This window comes from Hemicordylus capensis, chromosome 13 (genome assembly GCF_027244095.1).
Source record: "Hemicordylus capensis ecotype Gifberg chromosome 13, rHemCap1.1.pri, whole genome shotgun sequence".
NCBI lineage: Eukaryota > Metazoa > Chordata > Lepidosauria > Squamata > Cordylidae > Hemicordylus > Hemicordylus capensis.
Genome location: NC_069669.1, coordinates 21,390,171 through 21,406,727, shown reverse-complemented (window position 1 = coordinate 21,406,727; position 16,557 = coordinate 21,390,171). Strand labels below are relative to the sequence as shown.

General features: G+C 48.7%; 1 protein-coding gene across 2 annotated transcripts in view; it reads left to right on the top strand.

Annotated features, from left to right (window-relative positions):
• Window positions 1–1,934: 1,934 nt before the first annotated feature.
• Window positions 1,935–16,557, top strand: part of LMTK2 (lemur tyrosine kinase 2) — a 60,638-nt gene continuing 46,015 nt past the window's right edge. The window contains exon 1 of one of the 2 annotated variants that reach the window (XM_053276324.1): window positions 1,935–2,364. In XM_053276324.1, coding sequence (XP_053132299.1) covers window positions 2,319–2,364 — 46 coding nt within the window. In that variant the 5' untranslated portion in view covers window positions 1,935–2,318. Of the gene's footprint in view, window positions 2,365–11,278; window positions 11,658–16,557 lie in introns of those variants that run through there. The other variant, XM_053276323.1, reaches the window with a different exon arrangement.

The following is a 16,557-nucleotide window of genomic DNA, read 5'->3' as shown; positions in this document are numbered from 1 at the left end:
AGGAGGATGTTCAGTGAGTCTCATGGGGCTCTCAAAGCAACCATTTTTGCATCTGAGTCATCTTCAGACCCATCCCCTCTGTTCAGAAATAGCTCATCTTTCTCCGCAATTTTCACATTATGTTGCCTCTTGAGACACCCAGCCTCTCCGCCCCCCCCGCCCGGCTTTCTGTTTCTTCACAAGAAGGCAAAATCTTGCTTGGCTGGTGAAAGTGACTCTGTCATTAGTGTGTGGAGCTTTGGACCACCTTCCACTGTGTCACATCCTCCATTTACGTGTATCAAAAGTCATGATTAGCCCTGTTTATCCACACTCTGTAGAAAGAGCGACCTTTCTCAGGATTTTCAAGGAGGCATTTCTTACTCAACTACTCTGGGCCAGAAGAAATTGGATCAGAGATCACTCCCAGGCAGGGATGTAGGATGTTCAATGGGTAGTGCTCACACACTCCCCCCCTGCCCCCACCCATATGCCCTGCTCCCCTTTTCGCTCCCCCATCCACCAGACCGGAACTTCACAGCAAAGTGTCAGGCAATATTGGGGTTCTAGAGCTTGAATTCATTATTTTCAAAGGCCTCTGTTTAAAGAAGCCTCATTCACTATTCCAGCAGAAGCTGGGGCAGCCAGGTAGAGAGGAGACTCCTCCGGCCTCCCAGCAGCCAGGACAACCCCTTCACTTCCTTCTTGGCCAGGAAGTGGGCTGGGTGAGACCACGCGTGTGGTGGGGTTGAAGGGTCATCTCCCCTACAGATTTTACCTAGCCTGAGCACTTTCCAGTTTAGCTGCTCAACAGCGGCAAAATGCTTCGGTTCGGGCAAATCCCATTCAAAACGTAAATAGCAAAGCGCCCAGCAGGGGGAGCAGTCTCGTGAAAACTAACAACTGGGAAATAGAGCAAACTTTTTACGCCAGACATATAACGTTATAGCAATAAATCGCAGCGATTAAATCTGAAACAAGGCATCAGAAATGGGAACGGCACCCTGCTGTCAGCGCAGGGACTGTGGTGTCACAACACAGGAAGTGAGGAAGCACATTTTGGAGATACGTCATGACCCTGTTGCAGGGTCTGATCTGGAAAGCGCAAAGGTACTGGGCTCTCTCCCCGCTCTGGTCTTTCATGGCACATGGTTTTGGACAGGAAGCAAAAACTAACCTGGAAAGCAGGCTGGAAGGTTTGGCCTAATCCCAAAAGACCAAGTTATCATCTGCACCCTCTGTGGAAAGAATGACCTTTCTCAGCATACTCAAGGAGGTAATTCTTATTCACTCATTTGCAGCAGAAGAAATTGAATCAGAAGAAATTGAATCAGAGCACCCAGAGATCTAACTTTTGCCAGCGGTCTCATGACATTCAGGGGTTTGCTGAAACCAAGAAAAACAGGGACAAACCCACAATGGAAAGATAAAATTCTGTTTATTAAACTCTCCAGTAAGTATGCTTGCACCGGTTGCATTTCAAGCAAACCCTAGTTTCGCTCTGGTTAACCAGTATTTAACAAAGATAGAATCCTAGTTATTTATCCTGCTTAAATGCTGGTAAACCAGTTTGACCAAGATTGCCCTCCAATTCTGGGTTCTCACAATCAGCTGCACGGGAGCACTAATCCTGATTAACTTTTTAACCAGGATCTTCATGACTGTGTGAATGCAGCCGCATTAATTTGAAATGTGTGCAATTTTATTTAAAGGAAGCCAAACTTTTTGATTTCAGACCCACTTAAAAAGCAGTTGGATTGTAAACCAAATGTTTGCGGGCGTGTTCCTGAACCATATGGTTGTGGGGTTTCTAGAATGCTCTTGTAGCATATGCCGATGCTAATTTCCTCAGCATAAATGACCTTTTCTGTTACATTTGTGTGATGACTCAGTGTATCAGAAGCACGTTGTGTGTGGAGGCATATGTGGGCAAAACACTAAATAGATACCTGAACTGGAGTGGGGACTTGGAATTGAGCTGCGGCTCAATGGTGGGTCATCGGCTTGGCATGAAGAAGGTCCCAAATTCACACCCTGGCAGCATCTTCAGGTAGGGCTGGGAACGGAGACTCCTCCTGCCTGCAGCCTTGGAGAGCTGCTGCCAGTCAGTGTTGACAATACTGAGTTAGATGGACCAAGGGTCTGACTCAGCAAAAGACAGCTTCCTCTCTTGGCATATAGCCACCTAACGGAGCAGCGGGGAAGCAACCTGCCTGGAGAGCAGGAGGCTTTGGGTTCGAATCCCCGCTGGTGTGCTTCCCAGACTATGGGAAACTCCTATATTGGGCAGCAGCGAAGTAGGAAGGTGTTGAAAGGCATCATCTCATGCTGTGCGGGAGATGGCAATGGTAAACCCCTCCTGTATTCTACCAAAGACAACGACAGGTAGGTTTGTTTTTATATTTTTGGTTTGTTTTTATATTTGGTTTGTTTGTATATTTTTTTAGCTTAACATTTTTATTGTCTTTTTATTGTATGTTTTAACTTTTGTAAACCGCCTTGGGGTTGTCTTTCAACGAAAGGCGGTATATAAATGCAACAATATAAACAAACAAACAAACAAACCACAGGGCTCTGCGGTCACCAAGAGTCAATACCAACTCAACGGCACACTTTACCTTTACCTTTACCATCTCAGGGGGGAAGCCACCTAATGGCGCAGTGGGGAAGTAACTTGCCTGGGGAGCAAGAGGTAGCTGGTTTGAATCCCCACTGGTACGTTTCCCAGACTACGGGAAACACCTATATCGGGCAGGGGTGATATAGGGAGATGCTGAAGGGCATCATCTCATACTGTGCGGGAGGAGGCAATGGTCAACCCCTCCTGTATTCTACCAGAGACAACCACAGGGCTCTGTGGGCGCCAGGAGTCGACACCGACTCGACAGCCCTTGTGCAATCGTGTCAATCTGGGACAGACCCTTCATGTGGGGAGTCCTGCCTCCTTGTATTTTCACGACCACTTTCTCAGGGTAGCAGAAGACCAGAGAGGAGACGGACGGCCCTTATCTCTCATGAGGCAAGGTGAGCCGGTTGCCTCCAGCGGCAACCCAGCACCGTTCTTGGGGTTCCAGCACAGTGGCAAGACACCCCTGCTGCAGCGATTGGAGCAGCTCTTTGGGAGCGGTCAGACCCGGGCAAGCTTTGGAAGGAGCTCTGCCTCTCCCCAAGAGCCTGGCAAAGCTTGTGAGAAGCACAAGGAGGGAAGAGGAGGCTGGTGGCCACCAACCCTCCTCCCCAGCCTCACATGCCACCTGCAAAGCTTGCAAGGGTGGTTTTTCAAAGAGGCCAGGCCCCCGCCAGCTAGCCCTCTTACACAGCGGGAGCCTTGCACACAGTCATAAGAGCAGAAGGACAGCCCTGCTGGATCAGGCCTGAGGCGGCCTCTCTAATCCAGCCTCCTGTTCCCCACAGTGGCCCACCAGATGCCTCTGGGGAGCCCACAGGCGAGAGGTATGTGCATGACCCCTCTCCTGCTGTTGCTCCCTTGCAACTGGGATCCGAGGTCTCACTACCACGAGACTGGCTCTCCTCCCCATCTGCTGAGGATGCTCTGGCTGTCTTGCAGTGAGCAGAGGGTTTGATTATATATGGCCTCTAGGAACCCCTCTAGTTCTACGATTCCATGTAGGCCATTGTGGGTTTCCACTGTGAAATGTATGTGGGTGCAGCCTCCACATATGATCTACATGTGGGTTTCATGCTGCTTTCTACACAGATGTGCTTTTTCTGTTGGCAAAGTGGAACAGGTAAACGAGTCCTGAGGCACACAAGGACCCAGTATTTAGCTGCTAAGAGTAGCGTATCTCGGAGCACCCGTTCCCAACTTTCGTATCAGACCAGATTCCCTACAGACAGAGAACACTTTTCAAAAGTATTGAAGACTGTGTAGCAGACATTAAAACACAAAACAATCAACAATAATGAGGATCCATCCAATGATACAAATATTTAATAGATTATATAAAGTTGAGCACATAACTACAATTATCCAAGTGGAATATTGTTGAGGTGAAACTCTTAAAATGTCATGTACAATCATGATGAAATAATAAAGTAAATGGGTATATAGCTGCAACAGTATCCACAACAGTGACCACGGTGGACTTCCTCCATTCTGAAAGTAATGCCTTTTTTCAAGGGGATACATATACAAGTCCAATTCTCCAAATGAAATTTGGGATGATACCTCTTCTTGCTGGAGTTCTTACTTTTTCATAAAAACAATCCTGGCTGATTCATTTATCTTCTAAAAGATAATCTTTATTGATAGTTTCTATTTATTTATTTTATTCAACATATTAAAATGCCACCCAATACGTATGTCTCTGAGTGGTTTACAATTAAACAGTACACATTAAAACAAATTTAAAATGTTATAACATTAAAATTTAAAATTTAACACAATGTTAAAAACTGTAAGCCTAATTAAAAGCCTGGGTGAACAAATGTGTCTTAACTGCTTTCTTAAATGTTATCAGAGATGGGGAGGCTTTTATTTCAACAGGGCGCACATTCCAAAGCCTCAGAGCAGCAACGGAGAAGGCCTGTCCCATACTAGCCACTAGATGGCAATTGCAGACGAACCTCTCCAGATGATAGAAACATAAGAACAGTCCTGTTGGATCAGGCTCAATAGCCTCCAGTCCAGCATCCTGTTTCACACAGTGGCCCACCAGATGCTTCTGAGAAGCCCACAGATCTCAGTGGGTGGTGGGGCTTATAGCAAAGAAACCATTACATGACCATCATTTTCCAATATCTTCAACTGGAGATTGAGAGCAGCACTCTATGTGGGGCTGTGTAGTCCGGAGACTGCAGTTGGTCCAGAATGCAGCAGCCAGGTTGGTCTCTGAGTCATCTCGGAGAGACCATCTCACTCCTATCTTAAAAGATCTATACTGATTGCTGATAAGTTTCTGGGCAAAATACAAGGTCTTCGTGGTTATAACCTGTAAAGCCCTAAACAGCTTGGGCCCAGGGTATTTGAGAGAACGTCTTCTTCGCTATGAACCACACTGCCCATTGAGATCATCTGGAGAGGTTAGTCTGCAGTTGCCACCGGCTGGTCTGGTGAAATCGCTCCCTAGTGAAATAAGAGCCTCCCCATCTCTGGCAACTTTTAAAAAGACAGCCAAGACACATCTGTTCACCTTTTAATTAGATACGGTTTTAAAAGTTTGATGGTTTTTAATAGTTTTGTTTTAAATTGTTGTAATGTTTCAACCTTTCAACTTGTTGTTTTTATTGTTTTGTTGTAAACTGTCCAGAGACTTGTGTTTGGGGCGGTATATAAATATGTTAAATAAATAAATAATAATAAATAAACTGTCAATGGAATACTCACCAACAGTTCAAATAAGCCCCCTCCTTTAACAGGCCTTGAATAATAACAATCACAGAAAGTCCATGCACTCCTAGCTCTTGGAAGCTAGATGCTTCCATCTTCCGTACCAGACCAGATTCCCTGCAGACAAAAAACACTTTTTCAAAAGTCCTGAAGGCAATGCAGCAGAAGTTAAACATGCCACTTCTTTGAGATGATCCAATTAACCCTGTCTAAAAAAAGATTTTTTTCTAAACACTTCCTACGCACCACAGCAGCGTAAGCAACGTGGTGATAGCAGTGCATAATGAGGGATCATGCAGCTGTTCCGTTAGATAACCCAGTTTTTGTACCAAGAATAAATAAATAAAAATCCTTGGCTTTTGCTTGCATTTCAGTAAATGCACCTATTTGGAAACCTTAAATTTGGTAAAGCATTCCCCTGCCCCCCATAAGTGATCGTAGCTCAAGGGTAAAACATCTGCTTAGCATGCAGGAAGTCTCAGGTTCAATGCCTGGAATCATCTCCAGGTAAAGCTGGGAGAGAATCTTGCCTGGAACCTGGAGAAGCTGCTGCCAGTCAGTGTAGACCGGGGTTCCACAACGCTGGCCTCCAGCTTGGACTACAACTCCCATCATCCCTGACTGTTGGCCACTGTGGGTGGGGATGATGGGAGCTGTAGTACAACAACAGTGGAGGGCCGAAACTGGGGAGAGCACATTTTTTCCTTCCCCAAAAGTGTCTTTCTTCTCCCCCTGTAACCCGTGAGGAGCTGCTCCTTAAGCTGTGGTTACAGTCAGTTTCTGAGATTGTTGCTGAGGCGAGATTTGGGCCAAGGGAATTTAGCATAGCAATGCACCCATCCATCAGAAAAGTCTATCCCATGCATGAAAACCACTGACTCATTCAGATTGGCACAGGGATATTGAGAGACTGTCATAAGAACATAAGAACAGCCCTACTGGATCAGGTCCAAGAAGGCCCATCTAGTCCAGCATCCTGTTTCACACAGTGGCCCACCAGATGCCGCTGGAAGCCACAGGCAGGAGTTAAAAGGGGCCTGCCCTCCCTCCTGCTGTGATTCCCCTGCAACTGGTACTCAGAGGCATCCTGCCTTTGAAGCTGGAGATGGCCTGTAGCCCTCCGACTAGTAGCCGATGATAGACCCCTCCTCCACGAAGTTCTCCAAACCCCTCTTCAAGCCATCCAGGTGGTTGGCTGCCACCACATCTTGTGGCAGAGAATTCCACAAGTAGATTATGCATTGTGTGAAAAGGTACCTCTGTTTGCTGGACCTAAATTTCCTGGCAATCCATTTCGTGGGATGACCCCTGGTTCTAGTGTTAGCTGAGAGGGAGAAGAATGTCTCTCTATCCACTTTTTCCACACCATGAATGATTGTATAGTTGTTCCTAAAGAGAACACCCCGGATGTTGTTTTGTGGAATGTGGAACAGCCCTCTCCAGATTTGCGGTTTGAGTGTCAAGGAGTTATATGATGCCTATTTGTTTTTATTCAACTACATTGTTCTGGTCTGCCAACTCCTCTCTTTGATTGGGAGTTTTTTATTTATTTATTTAACATTTCTCTCCTGCTGTTCCTCTGAGGAGCTCAGAGCAGAGTACATGCTTATTTTTATCCTCACAACAACCCTGTGAGGTAGGTTAGGCTGAGAGAGACATGACTGACCCAGAGTCACCCAGGGAGTTTCATGGTTGAATGGGAATTCGAACTCAGGTCTTCCCGGTCCTAGTGCAGCACTCTAACCACTATGCTATGCTGGCTCTCTTTTTAGAGGAAGAGATTCATCTAGCTCAGGGCTACTCAACTTCGGCCCTCTAGCTGTTTCTGGACTATAACTCCCAATCCTTGCTAACTGGGCAAAGAGGCACCTTTTAACGTGGTGATTCTCTTGTATTTAGCAGGGGGAGAGCAACTGGCCCTATCCATCCCCAGCACAGCATCCCTCCAGTGACTGTGGCTGGTGTCTATCTTGTGTTTCTTTTTTAGATTGTGAGCCCATTGGGGACAGGGATCCATCTTATTATTTATTTATTTCTCTGTGTAAACCACCCTGAGCCATTTTTGGAAGGGCGGTATAGAATTGAATAAATAATAATAAATAATAATCATCCCTAACTATTGGCTGGGAACTGTAGTCCACAAAGAGCTGGAGGGCTGCAGTTGAATCACACTATCCTAGCTCAAATTTGGGTTGTCAGAGCTTGTTGGACTACAGAGCTCATCACTCCCTACCACAGTAGCTGCAATGCTGGGGATGATGGGGGTTGTAGTCGACAACTTCTGGGGGCCCTTCATTTGAGAACCCTTGAAGCCGAAACAGATGTGTGCTCTGCTGTGAGAGCATAAGATGGAAGGCGTAAAGAACAAACAAAGGTTTGGAAACCAGTTTGGCTTGAAACTGGCTTTGTTATGACAACTCTGGGCCGTGGCATGACTTGGAGGAGGACGTCATTATGAAGCACACCTTCAGTTAATTAAATATTATGCAGCAAATGGAGGACTGAAGAGAGCTGAGAAGCCAAGACAAGCCCAGGAGCTGTTTCCCTGCCAGCCCTCCAAATGCTTTTTCTGGGGGGTTATCCCAGGAATATTTTCTGAAGAAGCAGCACAGCCTGGGGTCAAGATGACCCCGGTCTTTTTTTTAGCTGAACCTTTATTCGTTGCTAGGGGAGTCAAATTATTCTCCCCCCACCCCGCTGCCAAAACACACATAGCTTTGTTCCAATTTAAGTTCAAAAATGCCTTGCAAATGGTTTGGTTTGCGGGGCGAAATAATTTGAAATGGATTTCTGTTCTGGTTCCAAAACTTCCACCTTTGTGTACACATGCAGGAAAAGTGAGGAAGGGAGCTATGAACCAGGTGGTGCAGTGGATAGAGCAGGGATTCGCAAACTTGGTCCTCTGATTTTGTTGCACTGCATTTCCCATCATTTCTAGTCACAATGGCTGAATTGTGGGTGTGGGTGATGGAAGTTGTAGTCCAAAAACATCTGGGGGCTAAGTTTGAGAACCTCTGGGTTAGGAACATAGGGAGATGCCGTCTATTGAGTCAGGAGGAGAGCTGGTCTTACGGTGGCAAGCATGAACTGTCCTCTTTCCTAAGCAGGGTTCACCTTGGTTTGAATTTGGATGGGAGACTACATGCGAGCACCGTAAGGCATTCCCCTTAAGGGATGGAGCCGCTCTGGGAAGAGCATCTGCGGGTTTCCAAGTCCCCTCCCTGGCAGCATCTCCAAGATCGGGCTGAGAGAGACTCCTGCCTGCAACCTTGGAGAAGCCGCTGCCAGTCCGGGTAGACCATACTGAGCTAGATGGACCAAGGGCCTGACTCAGTATATGGCAGCTTCCTATCTTCTTAGACCCTTGGTTCATGCTGATCAGCAGTGCCGCTGCCTACACTGACTGGCAGCCGCTCTCCAAGGTTTCAGGCGAGACTCTTTCCCAGCCCCAGCTGGAGATGCTGCCAGGGATTGAACTTGGAGGTTTTGCGTGCAAAGCAGATGCTCTACCATTGAGCTTCGGCCCGAGCCATTCATTTTGGGACTTTGTCCAGGGAAACTCGCATTCAAACCCTATTTTGCCAGCAACATTACTGGTGATCTTGAGCCTCTGGAGCCCACATTTTAAGCCACCTTGAGCTCTATGGAGTCAGGGTGGGATAAGAACTGGATAGATAGAAATAGGCAAGGTATTATTTCCCAAACTAGATAACTCCTGTTATCTTATTTATATTATTGTATTAGTCTAAAAACTCTTATTTTGCAGCACTGATCCCACTGAACTGTAGCGAAAGCAAACCTGCAATGTTTTGTCAACATGTCGACTGAAACAATGTTTAGTATTATTATTTTAAATATTTATATACCACTTTCCAGTAAAAAAACAAAACCCAACCATGTTCTCACAGGGTTGCCAAGAGACTCATAAACGAGGAACCACCACAGGGAGGCACGCTCTACTGCCTTGAATCTTGAACCTCCTAAAGATTCCTCCGTTGCAATGGTTTGGTCGGCCAAAAAGCTGCCTACAAGGAACTGGTCGTCAGCTTTTTAGCTTTCTAAAATCATTTCTTAACACAAGTGCTTAAAGAAACTGAGGATGGCAAAAGGTAGGAGAGGCATCCCTTCCAGTGTGTGGGAAAAAATACCGCTTCTGAGATGCTGCCTTGTTCTGCACCAACCATCCACATAATCTGAAAATGCGGCAAGTTAGTTATGACTAATTGAGGTCTCATTAATGTCAATGTGACTTAGCCGTGACTAACTTAATCTGCGTGTTGCCCATTGTGTCCTCCCCCCATATGCAAATTTGATCAGATTTGAATCCTGCTTTAATTAGGTGACAGGAAAGGACAACAAATTGTCCCTTCCCTGTAGCACACAGCAGATGCCACCTGCTAGATGCTAATTGCTCAGGGAGCTCCGTCCCAGAGCAGGTGCAGAAAGCCATTAAAAAGGTGCCCCTGAGCATGTGCAGACTGCATTCCCACCTCTTCCACACCTCTTTAAAAAAAAGGCTTCTGGTTCAGAGGGGGTGGATCAGCCTCTTTGGCACTCCGGAAGCTCTACTGTTGGAGACATCGACTCTTAGTGCTTGACCACTAGGAGCACTCAGGGTAGAGGCAGGCCGTAAGGGCACACCCTCTCTGGTGGCTACTACTTTCTCTACTCTACTTCTCCTTTTGTTAGACGGATAGTCTCAGGTTCCACTTTCTGGGGGGGGAGAGAGAGAGAGAGAGAGACTCACTCCCTTCCTCTTCCCGTATGTGGCAAGCAGCTCGGCATGGAGGCTTCTCTTTCTCTCTGATGGATTTCCTAAATAAACTATTTATTTTGGACTTTAACTCCATGTCTCCAGACAGTATTAATTAGCAGGGCTCCCCTTACCCGAGCACCTCTGCTGCAGCTGCTGGGGCAGAGAAACATAGGAACATAGGCAGCTGCCATATACTGAGTGAGACCCTTGGTCCATCTAGCTCAGTATTGTCTACCCAGACTGGCAGTGGCTTCTCCAAGGCTGCAGGCAGGAGTCTCTCTCAGCCCTATCTTGGAGATGCTGCTGCCAGGGAGGGAATTTGGAACATAGCAACATAGGAAACTGCCATATACTGAGTCAGACCATAGGTCCATCCTGCTCAGTATTGTCTTCACAGACTGGCAGCGGCTTCTCCAAGGTTGCAGGCAGCCAGAGTCTCTCTCCCAGCCCTATCTCGTTGGAGATGCTGCCAGGGAGGGAACTTGGAGCCTGCAGAGGCTCTTCCCAGAGCGGCTCCATCCCCTGAGGGAAATCTCTTACAGTGCTCACACATCAAGTCTCCCATTCATATGGGACCAGGGCAGACCCTGCTTAGACCCTGCTTAGCTATGGGGAAAAGTCATGCTCGCTACCACAAGACCAGCTCTCCTCTCCTTGAGCTAGATGGACCAAGAAACAACTTGGAAGCTTCTAATACTCTTCCCAGAGTGGCTCCATCTTACAGTGCTCACACTTCTAGTCTCTCATTCAAATGCAAACCAGGGTGGACCCTGCTTAGCTAAGGGGACAAGTCAGGCTTGCCACCAACAGACCAGCTCTCCTCTCCAAAAGAAAGAAGGCTCCCCTCCTCCTGCTCTCGCTCCCAGCCACTCGGCTCTCCTATTGGAGAAACCGGCTGCCCATCAAGGGCACACACCCACACGCCCAGGAAAGGCTTGATTGGCCGGCTCGCTTGTCAGTCTCGGAGCAAGCCCGCTCCCCTTCTCTCTCGCGCGCGCTCCCTCCCTCCCTCGCCGCTCGTTTCTGAGCCGAGGGCCGAGGGCGCTCCCGATTGGCCCGATCCAGCTGTCCGTCCGCCCGGCTCAGCCAGCCCCGCCCCTTTCCCTGCTCCCGCCCGCCCCTCTGGAGCGGACGAGGCGGCTATTGGCGCAGCGGCCTGCCCATCTCGCTCGGGCCCCGCCTAGCCCTCTCAGGTAGCCCGGAAGATGGCGGCGGCGGTGGCGGCGAGGTGGGCTGTCGCCGGGGAGGCCGGCGGGGCTGCGTGACGGGAGCGGCGGTGGCCGCAGCTGCGGGTCCGGCCTGCGCCCCCTCCCCTCGCGCCCCTGGCGGGGACCGATGCCGCCGCGAAGGCGGCTGCGGCTGAGAGGAGGAGGAGGAGGAGAAGCCGAGGAGCCCCCGGAGGAGCCGGAGCCCTGGAGCGAGGCGGCGGCGGCGGGATGCAGGGGAGGCCGGGCCGGCTCCTCTCCCCCGGGCTGGCGCTCGGCCCCGCGCCTGGACTCTTCCTCGCCACCCTGCTCTGGTTGCTGCTGCTGCCGCTGGGAGGCAGCCAGGCCGCTCCGCTTCCGCCAGCAGGTGCTGCTGCGGGGGAGCCCGGGGAGAGGGAGGGGGGTGTGGGGGGAGGGAGTAGGAAGTGAGCGGGGAGGGAGGGAGGGAGTGGGCTGCTGGTTGTGCAGGGTCCCTGGGGGGTGAAGGTGGGGGGGAGGAGGCAGGGGAGCTGAGGGGAGTCACTGATTGTGTGGGGTGCCTGATCGTCGCCCTTGGGATGAGGAGGGGGTGCAGGTTGGGGGGGTTGAGGGTAAGGAGGGAGGGGTGCTGATGGTGTGGGGTGCCTGATATTTGCCCCTGGGTCCTTGGGCAGGAATGATTTTTTGGGCAAGGTGGAGCTTGTGTTATTTGGGGTGATTGTGTGTGTGGGTCGGGTCCAGGCTAAGCCAGCCGTGAGTTGTCTCGGTGATGTGAGGGGTGCTCAGTCATGGTTGGTCTGGATGGATGCCTCTGGTTAATTGATTGAGCCGATTTGAATGCCCAAGTGTCTCTGCTGTGGCTGGCTGGCTGCATTCCTTTTCAGTGGTGCTCAGTCGTGGCTGATCTGCCTGGGTGATGTGAACGGTGCTCAGTCGTGACTGACTGGTCTGGTGGAGCCCACTAGTTTGCCGTGGCTGGCTTGCCTCATTCCTTTCAGTGATGTTCAGTCCTGACGTGTTCACCCACATGTCTCATGCACACAGAGAAATAATTGGTAAAGAGGAAATTGTTCAGGTGGAAATTAACGCCCTTGTGACTGGTCGCTGTGCTCACCTTCTATGCAAACTTGCACTTTGCATGGAACTGTCACAGGCCCACTATATCTCCTTTTATTTCCTGATCATTTGTTTCCAGCGTGTGTTCCCATATGTCAGTGGAGAGAGAGATCCGCCAACTGTACATGAGATTTCATGCATCCATGGAAGTCAGCTCAAGTCCCCAGAAGTGCCACATTTACTGTGGTACTTGTACCACGGTAAAGGTGTTAGTCTCCAAGATGCCACACGAGTCCATTGTACTTGTTTATATTGGTGCCTCTCACGTATGTCATGATCAGACCTCCCTCTTCATATGGAGTTAGTTTCTCTTTTCTAGAACAAAAGCTTTTCTCCACTGGTACCAGCTGTGTAGGCAAAAAAATTGATATCCTTAAGGACATAATAGAAGACAAGCTGTGATGGGTCAGACTAGGGATCCATTTAGCTGACACCTATTCCCTAAATTGGGAAGACGCTAAGCAGGCCATGAAGATAAGCGCTCTCCATCATTTGTCCCTCAGGAAGTGAGATTTAGAGAGATGTCAAGAAAGCAGGTAGCCACCTAATGGCGCAGCGGGGAAGTAGCTTGCCTAGGGAGCAAGAGGTTGCTGCTTTGAATCCCCGCTGGCATTTTCGCCTGACTATGGGAAACGCCTATATCAGGCAGCAGTGATATAGGAAGATGCTGAAAGGCATCATCTCAAACTGCGCAGGAGATGGCAATGGTAAGCCTCTCCTATATTCTACCAAAGACAACCACAGGGCTCTGCACTCACTAGAAGTTGACATTGACTCGACGGCACAACTTTACAAGAAAGCAGGCTGGTGGCAGATGAAGGAGGAGGGATACAGTGTCACGACTACACCTGCTAATGATGGCACCTATCCAACTGGGCTTCCATAAGAATAGCCCTGCTGGATCAGACCAAAGGTCCATGGAGTGTCCAGCATCATCGTTCGCAGCTAGATGTTGCTGGGAAGACCCTCAGCAGGGCAGGAAGGAAGGCACCCGTCCTCATTTCTCATGTCTGCCTCTCCCCTCCTCCAGCAGTCGGTATTGATTGGCACGCTGCCTCCGAACCTGAAGGTTAATAGCGGTTGATGGAGCTATCCTCCGTAGATTTGTCTAATCTCTGTCTAAAGTCCATCCAGGTTAATGGGCATCCCTCTGCGTTGTGGCAGTGAATGGTATGAGTCGCACACTGTGTGGAATTCCCAGTGGGGGTTTGAATGCCAGACTTTCTCGGTGAGGCGGGGAGTGGATTCACAAATTAGTAAGGCAGTTGGGTCTGCCCACCTGCTTGACCAGGGTTTCACAGCTTCAGCCCTCCAGCTGTTGTTGGACTACAACTGCCATCATCCCTGAGAGTTGGCCACTGTGGCTGAGGATGATGGGCGTTCTAGTCCAACAGCAGCTGGAGGGCTGAAGCTGAGCAGCTCTGTAATTGACAGAATATCTTCTGTTTCAAACACCAGACTTGGTCAGTGACTAGTTTGAATGACCTGCTAAGTGTCTGAGAAACAGATGTAAGAATATAGAACTAGTCATTACATAGGAAGCTGCCATATATGGAGTCAGACCATTGGTCTATCTAGCTCAGTATTGTCTTCACAGACTGGCAGCGGCTTCTCCAAGGTTGCAGGCAGGAATCTCTCTCAGCCCTCTCTTGGAGATGCTGCCAGGGAGGGAACTTGGAGCCTGCAGAGGCTCTTCCCAGAGCGGCTCCATCCCCTGAGGGGAATCTCTTGCAGTGCTCACACTTCTAGTCTCCAATTCACATGCAACCAGGGCAGAGCCTGCTTAGCTAAGGGGACAAGTTGTGCTGGCTACCACAAGACCAGCTCTCCTCTGTCATTGACAAAGATTGGTGTTTGAAACACTGGGATTTGAAGCTAGTGTTTGCCTATACCGTTGGTATTGCTTACAAGTTTTTCCATACCGCTTACCACCACCACCACCACCCTACCCCCGGCTGTTGGATTCCGTCTATTGCTTCAAAGAAATCTTTCTTGCAGGCTTGTGTCAAGGTTATTGGAATGAGGCTTAAGTATAATCTGAATGTGAAATAGAGAGAGACACACACACTCTAGTATTAGCTACTGTCATTTTAAAGTGTGTGCGTTTGTGGGGAGCGGGATCTATAAAATATGACCTAGAGAAGTGAAATACAATTTACAATGATTTTAGGTTTTGCATCTGGTCCATTATAGTCGGTCCTTCCAGTTATGGAGGTGGATTAGAATCTCCATCTGGAATAAGGGGGAAGTTCATGCTTCTGGTGGATGCTCAAAGGGCATGTCCGCGTAAGACACTGGAAAGCACCTTTGAACCTTTCCTTAACTGCGTGTCCGTGCACACAGTTAATGTGGAATAGAAAGTGGGAGTGGTGTGTTAAAACCAAACGTATGTTTTAGCTGATGTGCGTTTTTGTCAGTACTGCAGATACAGGATGTGAAAAAGCACAATCATGTTGCATAGGAGATGGCCAGAGTTTGGCTGATCCATTTTAAGTTGGTGTGTGACCTTTTTAATATATATTTGGTGTTGTGGGGGGTGGGCTGGTGTGGTACTGTAGACAAATTTGTGGATGATAAGTCTATCAATGGCTACTAGTGGCTACAGGCTACCTCCATGTTCAGGGGCAGGATGCCTCTGAATACCAGTTTCAGGGAAGCAACAGCAGGAGAGGGGGCATGCCTTCATCTCTTCCCTGTGGGCATCCCAGAGGCATCTGGTGCGTCACTGTGGGAAACAGGGTGCTGGACTAGATAGGCCTTGGGCCAGATCTTCTTATGGTGCTGCAAAGAGTTGTAGAAAGAGAGGGAAGTTTGTGAATGGGGAAACATCTTCTGATATCGCTGCTGCCCGATATAGGAGTTCCCCATAGTCTGGGAAACGTGCCAGTGTGGGGATTCGAACCAGTAACCTCTTGCTGGAGTACTCTGTGTGAAAAGGAGATAGAGTCCAAACAGCAATAGACGTTCGTCGTCATTGATATTTCCTTCCCCAGTATTACTAGTATGTTGTCTGTCAGAGAGGAGATAGTCTCTTTGGCAGCCAAAGTCTGTTGCCCAAGGTCATTGTGCACCATCATGACATGTGAGGGGGGTTATCTTCTTTCGCCAGCACCAAGTCAGGCTTAATGTTAAGAGATTCCTCCTATGTTGCAGTTCTTGAAGGTTTCGGGGGGCTTCTCTTCAGCTGTGGGTTGTTTGTGGATTCATTGCTTTGACCCACTGCTGTGAGGTCAGTCAAGTATTTTTCTGTTACTGAGGTTTGTGTCTTAGATTTGGGCCTCAGTCGGCTTTGCAGACTCTCTTCCTGCTGACTGCTCATATATAATCTGTCTTCCTGCTACTCCAGTTTGGTGGCATACCTTTTCTGCCACTTCTGTTGAACTGCATCCTAGGAGTGGAATGCTTTTTCTCCAGTGTCCACGTGCCTTATGTTACAGTGCAGTCTTGTGGCTCAGAACTGGTTTTCTGGATTTTCTTTTCAATGCTTTTCTCCATTGAAATATTCCAGTTTCTACCCTGCCCCATCCTAACAAAGCAAGTTAAAAACTGGACATGCACGGCTCCATCGGAATGCTCATTGGAGCATTATAGAGAAACTGATTAGAAGGAACCCATACCTGCTTGGCTCTGTTAAAAGCCAGGCTGAACGAGGAAGTCTTGTGGGACTGCTGGAAAATAAGCGTGGACTTTGATGAATCTAAAGGGAAGGGGACTTCTGACTTTGTTAAGCTGCTGCTGAGTGCCTCTGACCTTGCTGTTCAGAGGTTTATAGATGGTTTATGGAGGATACAATTTAGAGCAGGGATTCTCAATGTTGGGTCTCCAGATGTTATTGGACTTCAACTCCCATAATCCCCAGGCCCAGTGGCCTTTGGCTGGGGATTATGGGAGTTGAAGTCCAATGACCTCTGGGGACCCAACGTTGAGAATCCCTGGTTTAGAGGGTACTACCCTTGGTTAGTACTTAGTTGATAGGAAGATGCAAGCTGTATGTTGGGCTCAAATTGTTTTCTTCATTAAGCCGTAAGCAATATTGCTATCCAGTGTTCCCTCTAACAGGGATTCCTGGCTGTTGCTGACTACAGCTTCCAGCATCCCCAGCTGCAGTGGCTTTTGCTTGGGGGTTGTGGGAGTTGTAGTTAACATCATCTGGGGAACACTGTTGCTACCGT